This window comes from Oncorhynchus nerka, linkage group LG25 (assembly GCF_034236695.1).
Source record: "Oncorhynchus nerka isolate Pitt River linkage group LG25, Oner_Uvic_2.0, whole genome shotgun sequence".
NCBI classification, from domain to species: Eukaryota; Metazoa; Chordata; class Actinopteri; order Salmoniformes; family Salmonidae; genus Oncorhynchus; species Oncorhynchus nerka.
In genome coordinates, this window is record NC_088420.1 from 48,605,987 (window position 1) to 48,625,623 (window position 19,637).

The window sequence follows — 19,637 nt, forward strand, 5'->3', positions numbered from 1 at the left end:
AAGTGCCGGCTTCATTTTATTAGGCTACTTATCATTTAAGCCGTCTTTTGGTGTGCTTTGTGGTAATACACAAGCAGCTTTTCCCCCACTCCTATCATTCCTTCTTCTATCTGTTGAACAGCTGCATTGTAGCCATAGACATATAATCCATAGAAACCCTGGCAATATGACTGTTAAACTCATGGGTACACTAACAATGGCTGCCAGTCTTGACTAAAGTGTAAACTGCCATCTGTCAATTACCCTTTTGCAAATTTCAAAATACGATCGCTCAAAAAAAACGTACAGTTTGGAAAGCAAATACTGATAGGTATTTTAACATTTTAAAACAATTACACAAAGAAAAACATTTGACTACTAAAATATTGAATCAGTCCTCTTCCTCAAATGAAGGGGATGATGACACAATCTTTGCAAGAGGGAGGGGAAACTGATTTCATTGGTCCTCAACTCGAGGCTCAGACACTTAATTCAGTATAAATGGAGTTAGCAATGAGTTAGCCTGCCCCTGAGCAGGTTAGTTTTGAAGATTCATTGCCTTAGAAATTGATCTGGCTAAAAGGTGAGCCACTTTCATGGTACCGGTTATCCTGAGTAGAACTCAGATTTAACCAAAGTTACCTCGCTAACTCCTCAAACCTGATTCGTAGTCTAGGGCTCAGGATTGCAGTTGAGATTATATTAAAAGTACATACAGTGCAAGTGATCAATGCTGTTCGAGATTCTGCACAGATTATTTTAGCAATTGTGAAGATCTCCACAGACCCAGGGCCGGATTAGGAAATCATAGGCTTTGGCGTTTTTAATAAGTCAAATTGCAATGGTAAGAAGTTGCCAAACCCTTCTATGAATTATGTCTATGGCCACAATGCAGCAAGCTGTAGCCAATATTTGTCAGGCATGCTGCCAAAACTGCGGCCTTCCTGTAGGCATACCGGCAACTGCAAAAATAAAGGAAACACTTGAGTAAACAAAGGATAGAAAGTATATCTTATGTTGTGGGGTGTATTTTCATGGCATGGTTTAGGTCCACTTGTAGAATCTATGACAAGGCACATTGAAATTGTTTTGTCAGCTTTGAAGACACTTTATGTTTGTGTTTCCTTAATTTAGGCAGATAACTGTACATGCTTGTGATAAAACTTAATCCATAGTTATTTTTATTAACTATTTATCCTCTGTGGCTAAATGATGCTCTCTGATGTATTTTGAACATTGAGAGCGGGCTCCTGTGGTTGGATAAAAGGTTTTGTATTTTTAAATTTTGTTTGCCTTTTGTGCCCAGCCCCTGACTCACACAATTGACCAGTCACATGTATTTATTATGCAGTTATCTTTTTTATTAATCACATACCCAATCAAGGCAGGGCCCCCAGTTAACCATGTGGCCCCCCTACCTCATCTCATCTGATGATTAGCAGAGCAGCATTGAGAGCTCCTGAGTCTTGCTGAGGTTGGCGGTTGCAGTGAAAACATATAAAATAATATTTTAATAAAAAATATGTATTTATTGCTGCCTCTTGGGCCCCTGGGGCCTGGGGCTTTAGCACCGGTAAGCCCCTGCATTAATCCTCTGTTGCGCCTTCTTCACCACGGTGTCTGTGTGGGTGGACCATTTCAGTTTGTCCATGATGTGTACGCCGAGGAACTTAAAACTTTCTACCCTCTCCACTACTGTCCTGTCGATGTGGATAGGGGGGTGCTCCCTCTGCTGTTTCCTGAAGTCCACCATCATCTCCTTTGTTTTGTTGACGTTGAGTGTGAGGTTATTTTCCTGACACCACACTCCGAGGGCCCTCACCTCCTCCCTATAGGCCATCTCGTCGTTGTTGGTAATCAAGCCTACCACTGTAGTATTGTCTGCAAACTTGATGATTGAGTTGGAGGCGTGCATGGCCACGTCGTCATGGGTGAACAGGGAGTACATGAGAGGGCTGAGAACGCACGCTTGTTGGGCCCCAGTGTTGAGGATCAGCGGGGTGGAGATGTTCTTTCATACCCTCATCACCAGGACTCAGTTGCACAGGGTGGGGTCAAGACCCAGGGTCTCGAGCTTAATGACGAGTTTGGAGGGTACTATGGTGTTAAATGCTGAGCTGTAATCGATGAACAGCATTCTTACATAGGTATTCCTCTTGTGCAGATGTGTTAGTGCAGTGTGATTGCGATTGCTTCGTCTGTGGACCTATTGGGGCGGTAAACAAATTGGAGTCTAGGGTGTCATGTAGGGTGGAGGTGATATGATCCTTGACTAGTCTCTCAAATCACTTCATTTTTACATTTAAGTCATTTAGCAGACGCTCTTATCCAGAGCTGTGCCACGGGGTGATAGTTGTTTAGCTCAGTTACCTTAGCTTTCTTAGGAACAGGAACAATGGTGGCCCTCTTGAAGCATGTGGGAACAATACATAAGGTATTTAGAGTTACAATAACCTCAAAACATGACCATGGAACTGTTACTAATTTTAAGGTTGAATAAATACTGTGACATTAGTTTGTAAAATAGCCTTAACTTTATGTTAGTAGTTGTATTACAGAAGTAATATTTATTGTGTTTGCTTGACAATGCAACCAAATATCAACATTTACAGGAGATGTATCTAATGCTTGGCTAGTTTTTGGTTTAGTTGGAGACTTAACATAATTTGTTAACTTGTCAACAAGTTTATAGGCTATTTGCTGTATTGCAAAAGTGATTTTGAATTGTGTTTGGTTGTCAACACAGCCAAATATCAACATTTGAAGGAGATGTATCTTTTGTGCTACTGACTTAGTCTGACAACTCCAGTTTGTCTAGAAACTATATGTTAGATTGATATGTTGGATTCACGTCTCCATATCAACTAAACATCTAAGTTAAAGAATAGGATTCAATCTAATCAAACATTATTTAAAGTGCATTTCACGTTTGATTTGATTTAGGATTGTCTGTTGAAAATGTGTCATCATGATGACATAATCCTGTGGTTGAAATCAACCCTCAAAACAACAGTTTTGAGGGGTTAATGGCTTATTGCAAATCCAATGTATTTCCCACATAGATTCCATGTCACAATACGTTGACAAATGACTTGGAAAAAAGTTGATAGGCCTTCGGTAGACTTAGCCAACTGCTCCTTGAACACTTTATTATCACAAGGTATTTCTTTTAAACCTTCAAATAAAATACAAAATATCATTGGCAGTATCTTTGCTGGTAACTCTTTCCTACTTTTGCAGCATGAGAAAGTAATGTGAAAGTTTCAATTGGATTCATTCAATATTTCAGTGCTCATATGCATATTTCATCCATCAGCTGCGTCCTTCCAGGCGCTCATCTTGGTGAATGAGGTTTATGGTGGGGCTGTAAAGGTGAAGAAGTAATTTAGTGAACCATTGCATGAAAGACAAAGATCAAAGCTGCTGCCTCAAGGCACTATCTGTGGAATCCATCTGTTGGTGTGCTGATGTTATGTTAGCGCTCCAGCTCTCATACAGCACGCCTGTATCAGGGAGATGGAAGGGTGATGGGGAGGCTCCTGTCACTCATCGGCCATCATAGAAATGATTTGAACCGCTCCTCTCTCACCTGTCTCTGCTGTTGGCAAATGGTCTTAGCTAGCTGTATAGTGGTGGTAGGCTATTCGGGACAAGCCTGCATTATTCAAAAGATTGTATGATCTTATGGATGTATTTTACAATTATTGTTTTAGAAAGTCTCAATAATTGGTGACGTCTTAAACAATATGTGATGTTGGATCATGAATAACCGCTTGGGTAGCCTAACAATAAAGTCTACGAAAGGAGGCCCCCTGTGGGCTCGTTGAGTACTGCATCATAATTTCCCATTTTATCGATAAGGAGACAGAATTTATGCTTACGAGTGTTTTAACGATGCCTCTATCCTACAAATGCCAAAGATGTAACGTTCATTTCTCAAAACACTGCGTAGAGAACGTTTGTTAAGCTCGTCGTTGAGGCCGATAGGATCGAATGAAAGGCAGCGGTGCTCTCGGGTCAGCTTTCTCCATTCAAATCTTACCTTAACATTATAATTATTCCACAATACTGACGACGGATCAGCTCCTAGGGAGTTTATCACCTATGGCTGCAAATATTGAGGTATTTTATTCTAATGCTTAACCTATAACAATGCACTAAATCAAGATTAGGCACATCTGTCACACCCTGATTTGTTTCACCTGTCTTTGTGTTTGTCTCCACCCCCCTCCAGGTGTCGCCCATCTTCCCCATTATCCCCTGTGTATTTATACCTGTGTTCTCTGTTTATCTGATGCCAGTTAATTTTGTTTCATCAGGCCTACCAGCGTTTTTCCCTCTGCTCCTGTCTCTCGATTTGTTCCTGTTTTCTAGTTTTCCCGGTATTGACCATTCTGCCTGCTCTGACCCTGAGCCTGCCTGCCATCCTGTACCTTTGCCCCACTACTCTGGATTACCAACCTCTGCCTGACCTGAGCCCACCTGCTGTTCCGGTGCCTTACACCCTCTCTGGATTATTGACTCCTGTCTGCCTTGACCTGTTGTTTGCCTGCCCCTGTTGTAATAAACATTGTTACTTCGACAGCCTGCATTTGGGTCTTACCTTAAACATGATAGTACGAACTGGCCATGACTGACCCAGCATACTTGGACCAGCTCCGCAACGCCATCTCCTCCCAAGGAGCCACCATTGGTAGGCAAGAGGAGTTGCTTCGCAGCCTGATGGAAGGGTTCCAGGCCGTGGCCGATCGTCACAACTTAGCATTGGACACATTGTGGGAGCAATTACGTGGGTTGTCTACTATGCAGCCTACCAGTGACAGTAACCTCCCAGCCCCTCAGTAACCCGGATGGTAGCAGTGCCATCACCCCAGTTTCCCGGGAACCCTGCTTACCTCCCCGGAGTGCTTCGATGGAGAGTCGGGCATCTGTTGGGCGCTTCTCGCTCAGTGTTCCCTCGTCATAGAGCTTCCTCCTTCTCCTCGGACTGCTCTAATATAGCGTACCTCATCACGGTGATGTCCGGGAGGGCCCTCGCCTGGGGTACAGACATTTGTGAACAACAGTTGGCCGTATGCTTCAGTCTGGAGCGATTCCTGATGGAGGTGAAATAGGTTTGAGGCTCCGGTGTCCGGGAGAGGGGCTGGCCGGAAGTTATTCCAGCTGCGGCAGGACTCCCTCAGTGTGGCAGACTATGCTGTGGAATTCCGTACAATAGCACACACACTCATTGCTTTAACCATCCGGATCAATGGTAGCCTACAGGAACGTAGGAGGGAGAAGAGGTCTGATTGTTGTTCCATTCGCTCACTCAAGGATCCCACCTTGCATCTGATGAACTCTGGAAGTCCCCGGTGTCTACATCCCTGAGAGAATCCGAGCTTAGCCGAGTTCCTCCAAGAGCCTACGAAGACTGCCGATTCACCTTATCCCGAGCCAATGCAGCGCGGTGAGGCTGTCTCCAGCCGAACGCATACGCAGACTTGACACCCAGAGTTGTCTGTATTGCGGTACTGCCGGTCATTATGTGTCTACCTGTCCCTTCAAGAGACCTAGATCACTCGTTGGAGTGAGTACTCTGGTGGGTCTTATTGATCATTTTTCTTCTCCCCCTACTCGTCCTGCTGTGGGACGACCAGTCCAAGTCTCTCCAGGTACTCATCGACTCGGGGGCCGATGTGAGTCTTTTATGGATGTTACCCTGGCATCCGAGCAGGGCATCCCAACACAACTCTACTCCATTCCCATGGATGTTAGAGCGCTGGTCGGGCGGTCTATAGGCCGGGTCACCCACCATACCACCCCCATCAACCTATGAGTGTCAGGGAACCACAGTGAGACGATCCAATTCCTGCTAGTTGAGTCTCCACAGGTCCCCTTGGTATTGGGATTCTATTGACTGGGCTACTGGTGCCATCGTGGGCTGGAGCCCGTCCTGCCACACTCATTGCCTGAAGTCAGTTCTGCCTGCCCCGGGACGTCTTCCTGGGGGCTTGGCGATTGTCCCGGACCTCCGCCAGCCCCGCGGAGTACCAGGACCTCCGGGAGGGGTTCAGTAAGGCCCGGGCCACTTTGCTTCCGCAGCACCGACCGGTATCCAAGAAGGTCAAGCCAGATGCGCTGGCACCCAAGATCATTTGACCCTCTGCTGTTTGTCCTCTGTTGCCCCGTACCCTCTGTATACTTCCTACCTTTCCTGTGTCTAGAATTAAAACCATGTGTCACAGCCCTTTGTCTCCTGTTTCCAGGAGTTACTTTGACTGTTTGCATTTGGGTCTTTAAACGTGATAGCATCATTGCTTCCATGTTAAGCTACACATCATTAAATATATTGATGGCAAAATTTTGACAGTAGCCAAATGGAAAAATAAAACTAAATTGAATGAACATGAAATGTATTTGAATATTGTTTAAATATACAGGCCCATACTGTTGGTAGGCTATTTGAATGCAGTAATCTGTTTTCATTTGAAGCATCGTTTTATCCTTCGCTTGTTTGTAACAATTGCAAAGAATTTAGTAACTTTGTATTTGTAGTCAACTTTGTTGTGAAGTTATTGGCGGTCACAGAGAGACTGATAAACACTGTGATTCTATGTTTAGCGGAGTTCTTCTGTGTATAAAGTGACGAGGGATGGGGAAAAAAACATCTAATGACGCATTTAGCTGTTCTATGAGGCGTTAGATTATTAGCGTTTTCAAGTGCAACGTTAATAACGGTGGTTTTGGGAAACAGCTCGGAGATTTAATGATGCTCCTACGAAGGTTCTAACGACGAATTTAGCCTTATATATGCTTTTGGGAAAGGGGGCCCTGGTTAGGAGAATGAGGTTAAGGTTAGGAAAATGGTTAGAGTTAGCTAAATGCTCCCCTAACCTACGTCAAAAGTCTGTCCCATTCGAAGGACGAGAGAATTGTGGAGAACACGCCTCCCATGCTACAATTGGATAGTGTAATGATCGGATATGCACTGTACATTTCCGGAGGATTTCATTGGCCGCCAGCTCTACGATTACTTTGTAGCAGCGGATTTCAGCTGGTGCCCGGTACGGTATAGTATAGTGCATCTACGAATTTACGTTTCTGTGTTTGCGTTTGCTGTCAATCTCAGCAGGCTATAATCCTGGATGATCTGAAACTACGGTACTGTCATTTAGTTTTGTGAGTTTTTTTATATTGCGTTTGTATACGCGTTGGACCGTATGGAGGGATGTCGCGATGATGGTCTGCTCTAGGAGAACCAAAACTTTGGTGTCGACATGCGTAATTTTGAGTGGCATGACCAATATTGTCTGTCTTCTCTACGTCGGCTGGATCACTAATTATGTGGCCAATGTGAACACCAAAGTCTCAGAGACAGAACCGGAGAGAAAGTTTGACGATGACAACAAGGGAGAAACTCTGAAGATTATAGAGAGACTGGACCGACTGGAAAATGTGGTCAACCAACACATCCAAGGTAGGCTACATGCGGATTTACGGTTCTAGGGACAATGCATAGGATATGTCCACAGTTTTGTTTTAGCAAGTAACGTTACATATTTAGAATATTATATTAAATAAATGCCAAGTAAATTGGAAAATAATGTAGGCGTAAATGTAAAATAAAATGTAACCAAAACTCTTCCTTGAAATGTGGTTATCAATATCAACCACATTGTGTAGTCCAAGTACCGTAAAACGAACTAAGCAGTGGTTTTAACACCATGCTGATAGAGGCTAAATATATTTTCAATAATAGGTTACAACAGGGGTAGGTAACTAGATTCAGCCGCAGGCAGATTTTTGCCGGGGGGGGGGGATGGTTGGGGCCGGAACATAATTAAAATAATGTGTACACTGCAAATTGACAACAACGAAGCCTAAAAATAGATTGTTATTTTCCAATACAATCATTTCATACCTTGTATTTGTTGGAATACTTGGGAACAGATTTCCTAAATTAACGCATTTGAGATTAATTCTTTGTGGTTTTATTGTAATTATGTTGTATCAAAAACAAAAATCCTGGGGCAAAAAAAAAAGAACTTGCGGGCATGTGTTACAATATGATGGACAAATAGGAAATATTAATTAGTGCTGTGCACTTCACATTGGCGGTCAGAATGCAGAGTAGTGCCGATGCTGGGGTGAACTGATGAGTAAATTTAGCACTTGGAGCATGCATTTGGCCATGTACTCAGTGTCACATAGATGCACTCCTGTAGCTGGTGCCGTATTACATTACTGTGGATCTGTTTATGTTGTCAATGATATCTGTTAGCATGGCGGGAGCTGAGGAGATCACTTGACAAACTGTCAGACCTCAAAAGACCTTTAACACCTAGCCTAATTCTCTCAAATGTCTGTCTGTCCAATTTAGCCCTTTTATGATGAAATGAGGGATAGCATGGAGTTTCACATCTTTGCAGTGGACCATAGGGTGTCAGATACTCATGTGTGAGTGCTGCTTCTTCAAATATAGAGTACATGGCAGCAGTTTGTGCTGCATGTGTACAGTAGAAGACATGTCAGGTCTTGTTTCCCATTAGTTACCACCCAGCCCTGCTACCATCAAATACAATTTTATTTGTCACATGCTTTGTGAATAACAGGTGTAAAATAACAGTGAAATTATTACTTACTGGCCTTTCCCAGAAATTCAGAGATAAATGATAACGCAAGGAATAAATACACAATGAGTAATGATAACTTGGCTACATACACGGGTCACAGAACAGAGTCGATGTGCAGGGGTATGAGAATGGAGGTAGATATATATATATATATATATACAGAAGTATGTGGACACCCCTTCAAAATAGTGGATTTGGCTATTTCACAGGTGTATAAAATTGAGCACACCGCCATGCAATCTCCATAGGAAAACATTGGCAGTAGAATGGCCTTACTGAAGAGCTAAGTGACTTTCAAAGTGGCACTGTCATACGATGCCACCTTTCCAACAAGTCAGTTTGTCAAATTTCTTCCCTGCTAGACCTGCCCCGGCCAACGGTAAATGCTGTTATTTTGAAGTGCAAACGTCTATGAGCAACAACGGCTCAGCCACAAGGTGGTATACCACACAAGCTCACAGAACAGGATCGCTGAAGTGCATAACAAATGTCTGTCCTCAGTTGCAACACTCACTACCAAGTTCCAAACTGCCTCTGGAAGCAACATCAGCACAATAACTGTTCATCGGGAGCTTTGTGAAATGGGTTTCCATGGCTAAGCACAGGTCTAAGATCACCATGCGCAATGCCAAGTGTCGGCTGGAGTGGTGTAACGCTTGCCGACACTGGACTCTGGAGCAGTGGAAACGCGCTCTCTGGAGTGATGAATCAAGCTTCACCGTGTGGCAGTCCGACAGACAAATCTGGGTTTGGTGGATGCCAGGAGAACCCTACCTGCTCCAATGCATAGTGCCAACTGAAATGTTTGGTGGAGGAGGAATAATGGTCTGTGGCTGTTTTTTCATGGTTCGGGATTTGCCCTTCAGTTCCAATGAAGGGAAGTCTTAATGCTATAGTGTACAATGACATTCTAGACTATTCTGTGTTTCCAACTTTGTGGCAACAGTTTGAGGAAGGCCATTTCCTGTTTCAGCATGGCGATGCCCCCATGCACAAAGCGAGGTCCATACACGCATGGTTTGTCGAGATCTGTGTGGAAGAACTTGACTGGCCCGCATAGAGCCCTGACCTCAACCCCATTGAACACCTTTGGGATGAATTGGAATGCCGATTGCGAGCCAGGCGTAATCACCCAACATCCGTGCCTGACCTCACTAATGCTCTTGTGGCTGAATGGAAGCAAATCCCTGCAGCAATGTTCCAGCAACTAGTAGAAAGCCTTCCCAGAAGAGTGGAGGTTGTAATGGCAGCAAAGGTGGGACCAACTCCATATTAATCCCCATGATTTTGGAATGAGATGTTCGACGAGCACGTGTCCACATACTTTTTTAATGTAGTGTATGTACATATAAGTAGGGGTATAGTGACTAGGCACTAGGCTAGATAATAATCAGAAGCAGCAGCATGTGATGAGTCAAATGTTTAATTTAAAAAATTTAATGTCTGACTTAAAAAATAAAATTTAAACATTTAAAAAAATTCACTGTGGAGCCTCAACTGAGGTGGACCGTGTTAATTCCTTAGTGATGTCGACACTAATGAACTTGAAGCTCTCCACTCCAATACAGCCCTGTGGATGGGGGCGTGCTCGGCTTTCCATTTTCTGTAGTCCACGATCAGCTCCTTTGTCTTGCTGACGTTGAGGGAGAGGTTGTCCTGGCACCACACTGCCAGGTCACTGACCACCTCTCTATAGGCGGTCTCGTCGTCGGTGATCAGGCCTAACACCGTTGTCGGTGATGGTGTTGGAGTCGTGCGCGGCCATACATTAGTGGGTGAACCGGGGGAACAGGAGGGGCCCCCGTGTTCAGGGTCAGTGTGGCGGATGTATTGTTCTCACATAGGTGGTCCTCTTGTCCAGGTGGGAGAGGGCAGTGTGGAGTGCAATAAAATTGCGTCATCTATGGATCTGTTGGGGGTGTTGACGTGAGCCATGACAAGCCTTTCAAAGCATTTCATGGCCACAGATGTGAATGCTATAGTCATTTAGACTGGTTACCTCGGTGTTCTTGGGCACAGGGACTATGGTGGTCTGCTTGAAACATGAAGGTATTACAGACTGACAGGTAACACAAGCTGACACCCTCTCACACAATTAAAATGCTCTCTCAGCAGGGTGCTCTCTCAGCAGCTCGATCGGCCCTCGCTTGGCCCTCACTAGGCCTATAACGCTGAGCTTTAATTAAACTTAAGAGGGACTGCCACACTGCAGTCGGTCCAAAACCCTCCTCGGGAGGTTCATAATGGACTTAACCTCCATAGGGGACAGTCGGGAGGGGTTTGGAGCTATGACCCGCTCCACACCCACCTCCTCTAGAGGGGGGTGTGTGTGGGTAAGTCATGCATAAAGTACACCTGTCTCACTCTTACCTAAGCAGTGTGTCACTAAGTTTGTCAAAAAAAAAAAAAACACTTTGCATGATGGGTTGTGCTGAGGATCCGTTGACATTGCACACATGATCTGTTTGACTTGGAATCCAATACTGGATGACTCTGTCACTGTCGTTCACTATCATTTGGGACTTTGTCACTACCCTTTTGGTGCTCCCCATAGCAGCGGAGGAAAGGCTCCTGCCCTGCAGCTATTTACTTGACTGACAGTCCTTTGGCAAGATAAGAAAAGATTATTCTCCCCACTTTCTCTCAGGTCATCCAACCTGCCTCACAGTTAACACGCTTTCTATCATACAGACTACTCTGTAGAATATACAGCTGTGCAGAGTGTACATATTTTTTTCTGGTGTTAGTATCTAACTACTAGTTTTTTGCCAAAATTGCTAGTGAACCGTTTTGATGGCCAGTTTATTAGGTACACCACCCCATTCACCAAAAATGAAAAAATGCTGATGTGTTTTGTGTCTTCAGGTAGAATAGTGCTGCATCGAGCAGAAATAACATATTCATTTTCATGCCATATCCTCACTCTGACTCCTAGAAGGGTGTCGAAATGGTGTAACAATTTTATCTTGTATTTTTACAATCACCACTTTCAAGTGCACAGCAGTGGCAGTAATTTATTTATTTATTTGGGTCAGCTCATTATGTTTTGGCTTGACAATGAATTGCTCCCTTTTTTGCCTGAGGAAGATTTGTGCTACTTTGCTCATGTTTTTGTATGGTTGCTGTCTGACCCACGGCACCCTTTCACAACATCACAAAGGAGATTTAATATGTCAAAAGAAAGCTGTGGGACTTTAAATAGTAGGCTGCCTTCGTTTGAATTGACAATGTTATTTTCTTCAATCAGATGTTTTGAAAGGTCTTTTATTATTTTTAGATCTGCAAAATCATAATTTGCCATTTTTCATCTGTCTAATCAAAACCCTTGTCTGATGTCTCGAGCTTCACACGTTTGCTGATGTCTGTGAATCAATATATATTTGTAATCCCTATTGAGCTGGGACTCTGATTACCTCCTTCACAGCTGTTGAGGAAACAGGGTTTGTCAGAATGTAAAATAAGATTATACTCTATGATATAAAATAGATTATGATCCACAAGTTAGACCGACACCGATCCCACTGAATCCAGTGATTTACAAACAGCTAGGTGAAATGTACAATCTTGTCTCAAACCAATGTTTTTCTCTCATTACAAATATCAAATACTTTGGGATTTGATATTTCAAGGTTATATTGGGAATGTTCATTTCCTCCATTGATGTGTACATTACAGTACCTTTCTCCTTGAGGTTAGTACTCAAACTCTGATTTCTGCTAAATATTTAGAGTCAAAGGATCTTAACACAAGTCTCCTTTTTGGCCAGATGATTTTCCCAGTAGAGTATGTTGGTGTAATCCTGGTCATACGGTGTAGATGAGCACAACAGGGGTGCTATAGATATAGATGCCCCCAGCCTGTCAACGGTGAAGTTGTTGCTTGAATGAAAGAACACCACACAGCTTTTGACGGTGAACAACGTTTAACCTTTTTTTGAGGTTCGGAAGCTGATTTCAGTTCAAAAACTCCACCGTTTTATTATATACTAACTGTAAAATGGCAAATGAACCAGAATTAGTTTTTTTTTTTTGTGAATTTTACCCCTTTTTGCTCCCCAATTTCGTGGTATCTAATTGTTGTAGTAGCTACTATCTTGTCTCATCGCTACAACTCCCGTACGGGCTCGGGAGAGACGAAGGTTGAAAGTCATGCGTCCTCCGGTACACCGTGCACCTGGCAGCCTTGGTTAGCGCGCACTGCGCCCGGCCCGCCACAGGAGTCGCTGGTGCGCGATGAGACAAGGACATCCCTACCGACCAAGCCCTCCCTAACCCGGACGACGCTAGGCCAATTGTGCGTCGCCCCACGGACCTCCCGGTCGCGGCCGGTTACGACAGAGCCTGGGCGCGAACCCAGGGACTCTGATGGCACAGCTGGCGCTGTACTGCAGCCACCCGGGAGGCACCCAGAATTAGGTTTTTATTGGGTGTTCTCTAGTTAAGCTTCTGCTGTAAGCTCTCATAATAATATTTTGAAGATAAATACACAACGGAGAGTTTGAAAGGACGAGAGTACTAAACAAAGTCTAGTACTAATGGTCAATCGTGAATTGTAAATCGGAGCTGGGTTTCAGTTCAACCTCTGTTTAGAATCTGTGGAATGTCACTCCTGAACTCAGACCTACTTGTGCTACGTTCTGTACATTGAGTCGGGAGCAGCATATTTGTTTTTTGGCCAGTTGTACTGCAAGGACTTCTGATTGGTCAACCCCAGGCTAGGGTGGGGTGGGGGGTTATAAATGGTATCCCTTTCCTTTGTTCAGTGGAGAAAAGTTGAGGACAGGGGAGACTGAACATCTACCTTCCAGTGTAACCTCTTGATTTGTCCTTCTCAAATAAACATGTTTTCATCCCCCTGATATGCTTTGGAGTTTGTGTTATTGAAGAATAACATCAATTGCTAACACTCTCTCTCTGTAGCTGCTGAGGCTTTTCTCTCTGCTGGGTAGTGGATAAATCTGCCCGTCCACCCATCTGTGCTGTACTGTACTGCTTATTGACCTTAATCTCCCCTGTAGAAAAGGACAAACATTTCTGGGCCCCAGCCTTCACTCGAGATTGATGTTTCGCATCCAGAGACAGTAGGTGGTTGGTTTTGTCCAAATATATTGAGTTTTCTGAGACATTCTGTAAGTTGTGAAGAATCCAAATTTCCAGCTCAACAGACCATGTTTATAGCAGTCTTTCTCTCCGCTTAATGAAATAGTTTGTCATTTTCCATTGGCAACGAGGAAGCATTTGTCTATGCCCACAAACTACCCAGTGACACCGGAGAGGAAGTATTCACTCACTTTGCAGGGCAACACATACAATGCAAAGCTAAATTATGTAAGAATGCAGAGGATCTCTTATTTTCATACTGTACACAATTCATATTCTACAATTTAACAAGAAAATTGTTTATACAGAAAGGTAATAGCAGGTAAGCATTTACTGTCTAGAACTGGTGACGAGGTTGTCTCATTATCTATTGCCCCATGACCACTCCTTGACGATCACCTTTCCTTGTTCTGAACCTCCTCTCTGGGGTTCCGGTCTTCTCAGGCTGCTGTGGGTGACTGTGCTGTGTGATAATAACATTCCTGCCCTTTCACCACTTGTGGAATTAGAAGATTATTATTATGATGATGATGATGATGGTAGGACTGTACATCCAAAGATCTGCTACACAAAATAATTGTGTATACAAAAAGGAACCTTGAGCTATGTGTTTTAGGTGTGAATATCCCTCTTTTAAATTTGTACCTTTTTTTATTGATCTTAGGTGGTCAGTTGTGCCTTCCATATGACACGAGCAATGTTGAATGGTGCTTGCCACTTATTCCTGTTTGTCAGGTCTCTACTGACCTCTGACAAACCAGCCTGTGACAATCAGGCTATGACAGAGTGACCACACAGGAGGTGGAGAGATCTCTCTTGGCTCATTCGGCATCCCACCATAAGTGAAGTTGCGTGGTTGAATTTTTTTTTGTGGATATTTCATGTCTGTGTAAGAAAAGAAAAAGCCAATTATTCTGAGACCGCCAGATGAATCATCTGAGTCTCACGAACAGACATTTCTCCTCCTGCTGTCATGAGTACTACCACAGACTGAGGGTGATACGGCTCCAGACGAAGCCCAAGCGGCACAGCGCAATAATAATTACCATCTTCTCTCCTGGATTATGGGATGAATGTTGTAATTAGAGGCAATGGGATGTAACTCCAGATTAATTAGGCAAACAGAGAACCTGTGTGGAGTGCTGGATAAACCAGAGCGAGCGGAGTGTTCTCATCTCTAAAACTCATCAGAGATAAGTAGCAGCGTACAGACTGGGATAAAGTTAAGAGGATGAGAAACAAAGCAAACAACTACACAAACGCTCTCGCTCTCTCTCACCCACACACGGACTCTCTCTGTCTCCCTCAAACGCTCGCTCGCTCGCACTCACACTCACACTCTTGTAGGCCAAATCAAACGCAAACGAGCACTGCTTCGCGTAGATGCGAGAGACAGACTTGCTTTCTAATTTGAAGCGCACAGCGCTTTTGACGGCACTGACGCTGGCGGCCCGTCTGTTTTCAGTCATCACTACCGTGCATTCTAATTCCAGTGTGTACATGCTCTTTGCTCGTTCGCGCTTCCTTTAATTTGGCCTTGTGTGTGTCTCACACACTCTCACACACAAGCCTACCAACTCTCTCCCACCATCTTGCTTTGACTCCCAAGCATTGCCTGCATGCATAAACATGCTCACAGTGCATCATGTCCTACGCTATTTTACCAGAAATGCATCTCTATATGCTTGAACTCCCTTACATTCTCTTTCCACCATACTTCTTTGTCCATTCCCACAATTACCATGGTAACCCATGATTGGTCAGCCGATTGCATGACGCTGCTAGGACAGGAAGAAGACACAGTTCAGTGCCACTCTTGCACATTTCCTTTTCAACCTCGAGTCATGCAGAAAATCCAGCTGCCTTTGTGTGGATAGTTCTTCTTTTATGAACCTGAATAGAATCAATATATTATGAGGCAGCTTTTGAAACATGTAACAGTTTTAAGCATGTCGGCGAATGTTTCCGTTACAGATGGAAATGGAACCGGGTTAGTAGAGCTGTCAATCAATAATCAGAGAGCTACTCTGTTCAACACAGGATATAGCACAGAGAGAGAGAGGGATGTCCTTGGTCAAGTCGGATGACCTGTACTATAGGCTAGATAGCCTGAGAAGTATTCTTTTTGCATTTGACCATTTTAGATTTTCAGCAGTGCATCACAAGATTGTTCCGTTTTTGATTTGTGGAGCGCAGTGCTACAGAGAGAATCCCAAAGGGGAGAGACGTATCGAATAGGGATAGCACTTCATAGACACAACATGCAGAATACTGTATTCTATACTGCTCCCATGAAAGGATGCAGTGTATTGGAAATAATTTGAGCTCAAAATAATAAATTGGAAGTTAATTTAGTTTGTCTTATTCAAATAGAATTCTGGAGATTCCTTCAAGACACCCTAGTTGCCCAAATTTAATAAATAATTTCCTTTTGACATGTTTTGAATTGCTGCAAAATTGTAATTTGTCCCTGGAGTGGCTTGAGTCTGCCTTTTACCATGTCAAGGAAAAGATCCCTCTAACCACCTGAAAATGAATGCTATCTAATTAGCTTTACATTATGCACGTGCAAAATATGCTGTAGCAACAGGAGGTGTATTCCAATTTGTGAGACTTTCGATTCAATGTGCATAAAAGCACCTGTGGCTTCTCTGTAAAATGTTCAGTAGAAACATGTAGCACCTGCATCCCCCTCCGTCCACCTCAGGGGTTTGTGAGCTGCCATCTGCCCAGCACAGGCTGCTCTCCGGTGGGCTTATTATAACTCCGGGGCCCCTCCACGGAGCCATGCGATGGAGGTTAATTGGGCATCCGTTCTGCGAGCACACTTCTCATCGCCATCTGAATGTCGCTGCTTTTTATCCTGTCTCACTAACGCCGTCGTGTGAACGAAGCAGTGGATTAATCAACGTTATGAATTGGCTGTTTCAAAGCGAGTACACTGTGCTTTGAAACAGCTGTTGTAGGCTAGACTGTAGCATAAATCAACCACAGACAACACCACCATATACACCCTCCTATGTAAACCACCAGGGTTGTGATTGATTATATTCCAGTAAACTGCATTTGCACTAGTCTGATGAATCACCCTAAACCCCACGTTGACCTACTGATCCACCCACATACTGGCCTAGCTGTGCCAGCTGACCTGGGGCATGACTGTGCAATGGGCATAGAAGCAGTGGTGGGCATCTGAGTGTGTGTGTTTTTCTGAGAGGGTCTGTAGAGTTGGAGTGCCCTTGCCAGTTTTGCCCGATGACTCTCGCTGGGTTTAGTGAGCTAATGGTTGCGATTTGGCGAGAGAGACCGTACATCTTTGACACCAACAGATGATTGACGGAATGGGAGCTTTTGGGGATCTAACGCCTCTTGTTATTTTTCGGGTTGTCACTGAGAGGAGTGGAGCACGCTCACAAGTGTGAAGTTCAGATGCATTTCCAATCCTCTTTGAAGTGTGGGGGCGTTGCATTTTGATTTCATCAGTGACTAGGTGACACCCGCACATCAGATGAGAACTTCCTGGGTTTCAGGCACCTCTTGAATATTCCACTCTAGTTAATGGATCTCAAACAGCCTACAAAACAGTAGGGTGGACTGAAGGTCAAGAGGTCCGCTGCACTACAGGCTCCTCTGCTCTGACCTTCACATGATATCTATCTATAACCCTCACCTGACACAATGACTTTATTATTTATTGGCTTTTTTTCTTGTGTAGGGGAAAGGTTCAAAATAAAGGTTTTCTTCCGAACACTTAAAGCTAAAACGGGCCCTAAACAGTAGGTAATGGTGCAAGAGATATTGCCTCTGTCAGCTGTCCCGACTCTCTCTTTAAATGAGGTGCCTGATAATGGTGGCTGGAATGTGTTTCTGCCCGCTGCTGCGGGTGGCGCCACCCGGAGGTCAGGGACAGCAGGCAGATACTTACTAAACACCTCTGACTGAGCTGATTTGGATGTGGCCTTCTCTACTCTGTCAGATTTAGAATCCAACTCATCAAGCCAGACTGATACTGAAGGCTGTGCATACACTCCAGGGTGACACGCATCTGTGACAGGGATGAGGAGGACACTCTGGGTGTATTAACACAAAGGCTTTAATAGTAGACTCTCGATGACATAGATGCTCGAAGTAAACAACAGTAGTGGGTCAATTTCCTCAACAACTATTTTAAATAGGTTGTCTTTTAAAGTAGTTAATTACCTCTTGCTGTGAGTTTTTGAAGTCCTGGGCTCTGTTTACTTAAATGCATGGTAAACAGATTGGTTATTGTAGTGCTTAAAGGGCACAAAGAATTACAACTGCCCTCCCAGCCCACAGATGTGGGCACTCTGCCCTGGCTGGTCAGGCAGATGGTCAGCAAGAATCCCATTCAGTCCTGCGTCTGAATCTCACGCGCATAGTCCCCCCCCCGCCCAGCATACCACAGCCCTGCCCATCCCAGCATCTTAGTGAAGGGCCCTTGTGAAAGCTTCAGTAAATGTGTGTCTGCAAGAAATTAATACATGTATATTTCCCAGGATATGTGAGTGGGCTGTCTGTTCCTTTTAGCCTCTCTGGGGGGAGGTGGCAGGGCGAATACGTGCAAATGTTGTATTTAGTCTGTCAGGTCATGTTTTCCTCAATGGCCTCGGCAGAACAGAGGTTTGCCACTGGCTGCCCTCTTTCAGTTTGGCATATTATTGAATGATTTAATATCATTGCGGTTGTCTTGACCTTAGTGTCATTGCGGGTGCAAGGGTAACCGTGCACCCGCACTGTGCCACATGTTCAAAACTCAACATGGAGCTTGTGTAGCCCTTGATTTCACTCACATTAGCTCTTACTATTCCCTCAGTCAACCTCTGTCCCTGATGTGATGGGTAGGACTTGAGAGCGAGGCCTTTTTCTTCTTTCAAACCTTTTTCGTTTCCCTTCAGGCCCACGGGGCCTCGAGAGACCCTGTCTGTTTTAGTTTGAGGAAGCACACTTAGCATTTTGATCCATTTCATTCACACTTTCTTCGATGTGGACCTGCAGAGGGGAAATTATACGAACTCTACATCAACACATAAACACTTTGTTGCAAAATGGGATGGGAAATTATTCAAAGCATATGCTAAATGTAATGCATGTATTATAGTCATAATTACTTGCATTGCAAAATAGCCATTCAAGATGACTGTTACCTTGAAAATAAGCTAAAACAGTAATGGGGACAATTATCTCTTATTGAGCTGTTTCTTTTGATAAGCAGTCTCATTGGCTTTTGATAAGCAGTCTCATTGGCATTTGCTAAGTCACTCCACCGCCAGCAACAACAAATGAATTCAGATCACATATTAGGCCTCGTCTATTATCGCAGTTCACGATCTGCTTTGTGCTTGTTGGAATAGTGCCATACTCCGTACAGCAGTGGTGCCTCATCACTCGCAGCTAAAAGTATAAATCAGTTTCGCCAGTGTCCGTACAAATCGAGGAGGCAAGACTGCCACTGTTGGAAACTATTGGTCGCTCACATTTTACAAGGCCATTTGCAAGCTCAGTGTGGCGGAGGGAAATCCGAGTTGGAGTGAACGGGTTATGAACTTGTATCACGTTAATTAGTGGGCTTTGAAAGCTATAATGAAGGAAAAGCTACAGGCTTAGCTATGGTTAGTTTGATCTTTTGAAAATCTGGAGGCTGTAATTTAAGTCTAAAGAAAAACATTTTCATTTAGGCATTCTGGTTGTGTTATGTAATGAATATTAATTTCATTTGAAAGAAAGAATTGTAGACGCTACCTCAATTTCAAACCAAGCCAAACTAAGTCCATTATTTTTTATTATAGTAGATATTTTTTTGTGATTGGTTTCTAGCTCATTTGACTGTGTTAAATGCAGTGGTGGTAATTGTACAGTAGAAGATGCAATCAGGTGCAGATTTGACTGGGAGTGGTTTGAACAAAGGCATCAGCATTGGCCTCCA

The 19,637-nt window shown here is 43.9% G+C and overlaps 1 protein-coding gene across 1 annotated transcript in view; it reads left to right on the forward strand.

Annotated features, from left to right (window-relative positions):
• The first annotated feature begins 7,119 nt into the window (after positions 1-7,119).
• galnt18a (UDP-N-acetyl-alpha-D-galactosamine:polypeptide N-acetylgalactosaminyltransferase 18a) overlaps positions 7,120-19,637 on the forward strand; it is an 89,462-nt gene continuing 76,944 nt past the window's right edge. Inside the window, exon 1 of the mRNA XM_029634723.2 lies at positions 7,120-7,438. Coding sequence (XP_029490583.1) covers positions 7,198-7,438 — 241 coding nt within the window. The 5' untranslated portion in view covers positions 7,120-7,197. The remainder of the gene's footprint in view (positions 7,439-19,637) is intronic.